Below are 7765 nucleotides of genomic sequence, written 5' to 3'. Positions count from 1 at the left end.
AGGTGAGCAGTTGCCAACAAAAATCTGAAAAAAAATGAGTGCGTTTACTCCATGTGCATCATTAATGAAAACAACTATGCTATACTATTTTTTGTTTCGAATTAAAACATAATACCTCAACGAATTCTTATTAGTTGAGTATAAATGATAAAGGATACAAAGTGCAGCCACATTGCTGCAGCATGCAATCCCTGTTCGGTCTAAATATCTGTAGCTGCGGGTATATTCCTCTTTGCAGTGTCTCTGAATTGTTCTTTAGTTGATATTGTCATACTTTTTGGCCAAATGCGACAAATCATGATTCAATGCTCCACATCCTCATGAAACGTTTCAGGCTGCTCAAGTGGGTTGCTCATGTTACTTACAACACCACAATGAGACCACCAGGGGGCAGTCTTTTCTGTATTAAATTATTAATTTCCTCAACACCACGGTCAAGTTTAATATGCTCAGCAGAACTCAGGTAATAACCCGTAATGTCTTCCAGATGTTTCTTTCAGCAGTAATGATGCCGTGGCATAAAAAGACGAGAGGCTTGCCATATGGGATGTGGAAAGTGTGTGTTTTCACAAGTGTGTCAAATACCCATGAGCTATAACTTTGAAATGACAAACTTCTCCAGAGTCAATATTTTATTCATGAACCAAGAAACAAATATATATATATATATATATATATATATATATATATATATATATATATATATATATATATATATATATATATATATATATATATATATATATATATATATATATATATATATATATATATATATATATATATATATATATAACATTGCATAAATACTCTTTATAGTCTATACTTCCTTCTGTGATCTCATTAACAAATAAAAATAATATCAAAATGGCCACATGATTATATTTAACAGGCTGTACAAAAATAAATAATGTTTGGATATTTTGTACAAAAGAGGAAAAACTGCATATACAAGATGCCTTCGCAGAAGGCAGGAGAGACTTACTTATGAAGTAGTAGCAGGAGACAAGTCCCTCGTTAAGTCTCCACATACACAAAAAGCACGCTCATACCCACACACTTACAAGCACACACAAATTCTTTGGTTTTCAAGATATGGCGAAATGACAAAACAAAAGGCATTCATAGAGAGAAAATGAGTGTAACAATGTGCCACTGGTAAAAACAAAAGTGAAGTGCTACAGGTTTGTGATAAATAAATGTTGACTGATAGTTCAGAATAAATCTCAATTTCCATACCTGATGGGGTGACTAAGTAGAATATGAGCAAATTTTTCTCCATCCACCCACACACACATATGTTTGTGTGTGGCTGTATATAAAATTGTATAAAATCTCCACGAGCATTAAAATCTGTCCAGCCCAGCTTGGACAAACAACATATATGTTTCAAATCTTTACATACTTTCACACGCAAGCACACTATTGCAATTGTAAACAGCGTGCTCAAACTCATTAATGTCCATGATACTTGCTGAGATGCCACTGCTGCACTCCAAAGACAGGTGGCAGACTTTGTTACTCCAAGTGTTTGACACAGTCAGTGTGCTTTCCGACATTGTGTGTGGATGTGTAATGTATTGATGCAGTCTCTGACATGGGGAATTAAAGAACAAAACAAAAAAAGGAGGTCAGATTGTCAAAGCAGTCCTTAGCAGGCACCTTGATAACACAGCTCCAGGAGGGGTCGTGGGCGGTTTTTGGAGTCACAGCTGTCATGGGTCAGTGTGAGGCCATCATAGCCAATGCAACGAAGCTGGCGTTTTCGGAAACCTCTGCCACAGGTCTTTGAGCATGCGGACCATTCTCCGAGAAGCCAAGAGGGGCAAGGCTGAGAGGCACAAGATCGTGAGGCCAATGGCCGCAATTCTTCTGGACAATCCTTGGATGGACGGCCCTGGGGATCCAGACACACCACCTCTCTCTGTTGCATGCCACCTCCACAGGTCTGGGAGCAGGGACCCCATTCCATTAGAGCCCACTCAGCCACACCCAACTCTCGGATAGCGTTGATGGAATGCCGACGACCTCCGTTGTTGGAAGAAGCAGCGTTATTGGGTCTGGGGGCAAAGTAGCTGTACTTCACTCTGGGCCTTGGGGCTTCTCCCACAGACAACACCTGAATCGTCAGAGGCTCGGGGAGGGGGGAAAAGCTGCGGATCCGCTCAAGACTGGCAGAAGAACCACTGTAGCGTAGTAGCGCCCCTCGCAGAGTGATGTCCGTTTCCATGGTCATTAGCTTATAGTCACCATTCAACAGGTAGGTACCATCCTGTCGGCGCATTGCCAAGTAACTGTTGTCATGACGACCGTTACCAGGGGCGCGCTGTTTGATGTCAAGATGGGTGGCGCCTGCTGGGATTGTCACCACGTCTTGGTACCCAGGCCTGTAACAAAGACAAATTATTAATTTAGGCCACAACTATACTATACCCTGGACTAGTTGCTAGCCAAACAACCATGCACACTTACAATCACAATGATGGAGAGTTGATATTAAGACAGTTGACATAAAGATGATTTGATCTTTGATTTGACCTGGCAGTAAATAAACTGCCTATCTTTATTAATGTTCAGAACAAAAAGTATCCTGGATTATTACCTGGCACGCTCCAGTGAGCCTGACACTTTTTTGCAGGTGGAGCCATCCCCTCCACATACTGCACATTTATCGTAGCGCTGGTTGGAGCCAATAATACGATCACATCCAGCCTTGACACATTGGCCTTGAACACAAACTGAGGTGGAATCGGGGCTGCAGGGTGTTCCATCCGCTACCTGGGAGCAATAGATAAAGATCTTGAGATTAAGATTTGTAGCTATGTTCTTGTTTTATTTGTTGATGGTTTAATTCGACAGTTTTTTTCTATGAGTAACTGTATTTTACTACACTTTTATTTTCATGCGTGTTAAAAAAAAAAGGACATTGGCAGTCAGGGTGCTGGAAGACAAAACCTGATCATTCATTTTACACGTCAGCACGAGGGTAATTAGGATTTGTCAAGACATTCAAAATATTAAAAAAAAACATATTTTTCAAAATTCTTGCCTTGGATTTGAGGACAAAGAAGTATCCTGTTCCTTTGGCCCTGCACACAAGCTTGCAGCGGTCTTTGGGTGAAACACCGGCATATTTGGGCACCCATTCAACACCATCGCCTGATCCAAGAGACATTTGGGCTGACATGTCATTGTGAGCCAGACACTGCTCCTCCCGAAATGACAAGCCTGAAGAGTAAAGAGAATTCTCAGTGATCGAGTTTGCACCTTTTGAATAATTCCCATTTATTATGGGAGTCATAATAAAGTGACAGTGATAAAGCAAGTGAGTCGCTTGCTGACTTACCATTGGTGTCAGGGCAGAGATCTGTGTTACAAGAGCGGTACTGGATCCTCTTGCCCTCACAGTACTTGCCTCCATTCTTTGGCAAAGGGTTATCACATGAACGGAAGGAGAACTGCACCCCTCCCCCGCATGTCCGGGAGCAGTCACCCCAGGGACCCCACACGCCCCAGCCACCGTTGACAGGAATCTGGAAATGTTACACAGGGCATTGGTTACAGTCTGATTTATACCCGAGGCATGGTAATAAAATTAGTTACGTTTCTACCTGATGTTTGGAAGCTTGAGACTTTGTGAGACACTGCCCTGCCAGGCAGTAGTTGTCGTGCCCACAGGGCGTTCCATCGGCCCATGGGGAGTTCTTGGTCTGGCAAACCAGCAAACCGTTGGATGTCGTAACGGTGCACCACAGAGCCGCACAAGTAGTGCTCAGGTCAGGGCAATGTTGGGAGTCGTCACCGAAGGTCAGCCGACACTGATGGTCTGCATCGTAAACTGTTCCGGGCAGGGGCTGAGGGAGAGCTTGAGGCTTGACTGGTTTATCAAGCAGACATTGACCGTGGCCATTGTCGAGAAAAGTGGTGACCATGAGTGCGGAACAGGCGGACCACGGCTGCTGCTGGTCAAGATTGGACAGGGTGGAGGCCATCATGTGAGAGCCCCAGTGGGGACCGTTCACCCCAGAGCATAGCTGGGCATCATCGTGAGGCATGTTGAAGACATGGCCTGCGGGACAGTACAACAAAACCACACTTAGTCGTGCTCACGACGTATGATTGTCCCGCATCAGAGCTGAGCATTTTTCTACTCACCTAGTTCATGTGCCACGGTGAATGCAGCTTGGAGTCCGTCATCTTCAATAATTGAGCAGCTTCTGTCTGGGTCACACACCGTACCGACGTCAGCCATTCCAAGAGTGTCACATGAATGGGCACCACACAGGTCCTGAAGAAACAGACCAAGGAGTCAAAACATGCTCTTTATCTCTTTTTCCTTTCCTTCTTCCTCACAATTCTTCTCATCCTCCTCCAACCTACCGTTCTGGTGAAGAGCATAGCTGTGTCATAGTGCTCAGGGTGGCGGTCGCTGGGGGGGTTGTGCTGCCGCTGCCACTGGCAGAAGTTGCGGAGGGTCAATGCAGCATTGGACGACACTTGAGGGCCTCTCTCTTCTTCGTAGACCACCAGCAGCTTTACCACAGCCAGGCTGATGGAGTTGTGGATGCTGGGGTGGCGATACAGACGAGATGCCACCGCCATGATGGTGAGGAGGTAGGCCTTGAGTCCGGCACCATGGAATTCGGCCATGGATTGGTCAGCCACCAGCATAATCTCCAGATAACGAGGAGTGGAAACAAAACGCTTGGTCCTGTGGTGGCCTGCGGGATGGGATGAGGGTAAAAAAAAATTGTTTACAATGTTTTCTGTTGTCATTTTTTTGTTCAGTTGTTCCTGATGATTCAAATTCTGTGCTGTGCACAAATGTGAAAAGTAGCAGGGACAGAAAAACACTCAAGTAAATCAAAATGGTCATTCTTCCTTTCTGCATTTGATTTGTGTTTAACAATCTGCTGTTAATAAAGGCAGCACGGTGGCCAAATGTTAAGCACATCATGGCAGAGAGGTTCTTTGTTTCAATCTCTGGCTGAGGTCCGACTGTGTGAAATTTGAACGTTCTCTCTCTGCTTGTGTGGGTTTTCCTTTTTCCCTTTTTTTTTGTGGGCACAGTACTCCAACTTCCTCCCCCGTTCATGCACATTTGCATCAGCAAAAATTCAAAAATGTTGGGAAAAGCAGATGGCTGGATGGATATTAAGTTCCAAAGAGGGTTGTGTGCGTGTGTGTTTGTATGTGTGTGAATGTGTGTGTGTACTTATGTGCGTGCGTGTGTGTGTGTGTGTGGGGGGGGGGGGGGGGGGGTGCAGGCAGGATGCCATGACTTAGCGTCATGACTCCTCCTCCCACTTCTTGTTCTCAAAATGACCTTTTCTGCTGGAAAATTCTGACATAGTTTGTAGGGGGAAAATCCTCTGTAGGGGGACACATTTCTGTACCAGGAGGTGAGTTCGCACGTCTCAGCACTGCCGGGCTGCGACTGGCTCTGCTTAAACCCCTGCCTGCTCTTGCTCCCTCCTTCTTCATGGTTCCCCTTGAGAATGAAGGACTTGTGCCACCCCCTCCCACCCATACTCCGCCTCTCTTGGCCCAGCGTGTGCGGTGCTGTCAAATTGTTGATGGGTCATCAATAATATCTGCTCTTGCGCGTACGCACGGTTATTGTATAGAACAACTATTATTTCATCCCTCACACACATAGTTGTATGAATATAGTTACACACCCATTTAAAGAAAGAAAGAAAGAAAGAAAGAAAGAAAGAAAGAAAGAAAGAAAGAAAGAAAGAAAGAAAGAAAGAAAGAAAGAAAGAAAGAAAGAAAGATTTCATTGCTATATACAGATTTTAATGCTCGTGGAAATTTTATAAAATTTCATATACACACACGTGTGTGTGCGTGTGTGTGTGCGCGCGCGCGTGTGTGCAAACGCTACCTGTTTGTTCTTTCTTGACGGCTTCACGTTCAGGCTCTTTCTCCAGATTTGTTGGCACTCGATCCTCGTCCTCATTGACCCCACACTTGGAGTTGCTCTCACCCGCCTCTGCCCGAGCCCTCCGGCGGATGAGATGGACTTCCTCATCCTTTTCTTCGTCTTTCACAAAGTCACTTGCGTTGAGAGGTTTGATGAAGTACTCTTGCCCTCGAAAGTAAAATCCACCACTCAGTCCCTGGCACAGGTTTAACGCAGCAGCGGAGTGCTCTTCTCCGTTCACCGTGCCGGAGAAGAAACAACCGTGCTCGTCTGCGCTCTTGGGTTCCTGACTCAGCTCGGAGTCGGGAGTCCCCACAATGTGGAAGACGAATCCCGGGGACAGGAACGTCTGATCCGGCTCCAGCTCCAAGATAATCGTTTGACCAAACGCGTCCAGCCTGTATACTCTCATCTCCGACACCTTCTGATTTTCTTCAGGCGAGTAGGTTCGCTTCGGTTGGGTGTCACTCGCCGGCCGGACTTTTGGGTCAAGCCTGACAGGCACTACGGTACTTTCTTCCCAAGGGCTTTGCGTCAAGCCGGTGCACAGACCAGCCATGAAACCAATAGAAACACAGACAAGCCACATCATACAGAAGTGGAATCCAACAAGCAGATGGAAACGATGGAAACGTTCGCGTGATGACGTTAGTAAAGTCCTACTAACTTAATACATACAACTTGCAAAAATCTCTTGTCACACTACGCACACGAACCTAAAAAAAAAAGAAATGAAATCCAGTGCAAATCCCGTTTAAAGTTAACTGTCACACTGACAAAAAGCCTATTTGAGTCAGTGAAAATAAAGGCTGACTCTCAGTAGTAAATCCAACGGGTCTTTCGTTCTCCCTGTTTCTCCCAAACTGAGCAAATGTCAGCGCCTGGTTTTGTCTTTAAGATGCAGCGGTTCTTTTTGGTTCTGCTGACCCCCAGATGGATTTGCTGCTTTTTGACTGGCAGTCAGAATTGTCCGACCTTAAATACGCCCCAGTACGGTGCCCCACCCCCTTTTTTGAGGGTCCTGTCAGGGCCAAGTCATGTGCGCAACCAAACGTTTCACGTTGTCATAATAATCAATCACTGTTAACAAAAAAAAGGGGCTGAGGGCAGCAAAGGAAAATTCCATCAGCGGAGCCCCGAGTTTCGTTTCTTTTAACGCAAAATATAAACACATTTTACCCCCCACCCCACCCCCCACATATATGGTTTGCATTTCCAGCAACTGAGATTCATTAAAGTAAGAATTCCGAGGTACATTCTCAATCATGTGCAGTGTGCGACTAGGGAACAGAAAAAAATCAAATGGACAAAAAATTGTAACCATATCACACTCGGCAGGGTTCCGAGTGGCGTGCTCACACTCACTGCCCAGTTTCTCCCGGCCAAGTTAACTGCGTTGAGCCGCAGCCAGGCAGCGACCGAGTGCAACTTTCGGGGAGAGGGAGCAAAGAGGGGCCGCGGAGTTTTTAAGGTGGAACGCTTCTAAAACCGGTGCAGCTCCTGCATTGGAACTCAAACATATTCAGCCCCCGTCCGTGGATCTCTTCCCCCTCCCGTCCAGACTTGTCCTCCTCTGCATGGTCGGCGAATAGAGCAGCCTAGGATTTCACCTAAATAACTACTTCAGCACTCTGAAGAAAAACCTAATTTCTCACTTTAACTTTATCACTTAAACCTAACTTTAAATATGAAATCACATTGGTTTGTTAGAAATAATTTCTTTGTCTTGATAAAAGCAAGGTTAAAATTAATAACACAATTCTTACAAATGCAACTAATAATGTTGGTATATATTCCACATCCTCCATTCATCCGTTCATCCCCCCCACCCATCCA

At 45.2% G+C, this 7765-nt stretch overlaps 1 protein-coding gene across 1 annotated transcript; it reads right to left on the bottom strand.

Moving 5' to 3' along the window:
• Positions 1 to 805: 805 nt before the first annotated feature.
• On the bottom strand, positions 806 to 6863 carry adamts1 (ADAM metallopeptidase with thrombospondin type 1 motif, 1). The gene is made up of 8 exons (XM_085906238.1): positions 5891 to 6863; positions 4381 to 4721; positions 4156 to 4288; positions 3612 to 4069; positions 3347 to 3533; positions 3050 to 3228; positions 2603 to 2778; positions 806 to 2387 (listed from the first exon to the last, which is right to left on the bottom strand). Exons 1-8 carry the CDS (start codon positions 6519 to 6521, stop codon positions 1652 to 1654), a joined length of 2841 nt encoding a protein of 946 aa, XP_085762364.1. The 5' UTR covers positions 6522 to 6863; the 3' UTR covers positions 806 to 1651.
• Between the last annotated feature and the right edge of the window lie 902 nt (positions 6864 to 7765).

The sequence above is a fragment of the Syngnathus leptorhynchus genome, chromosome 1 (genome assembly GCF_054491065.1).
Source record: "Syngnathus leptorhynchus isolate UIUO chromosome 1, UIUO_Slep, whole genome shotgun sequence".
In the NCBI taxonomy this organism is placed as follows: domain Eukaryota; kingdom Metazoa; phylum Chordata; class Actinopteri; order Syngnathiformes; family Syngnathidae; genus Syngnathus; species Syngnathus leptorhynchus.
Note: the sequence above shows the minus strand (reverse complement) of the source record. Positions and strands in the feature narration are given on the sequence as shown.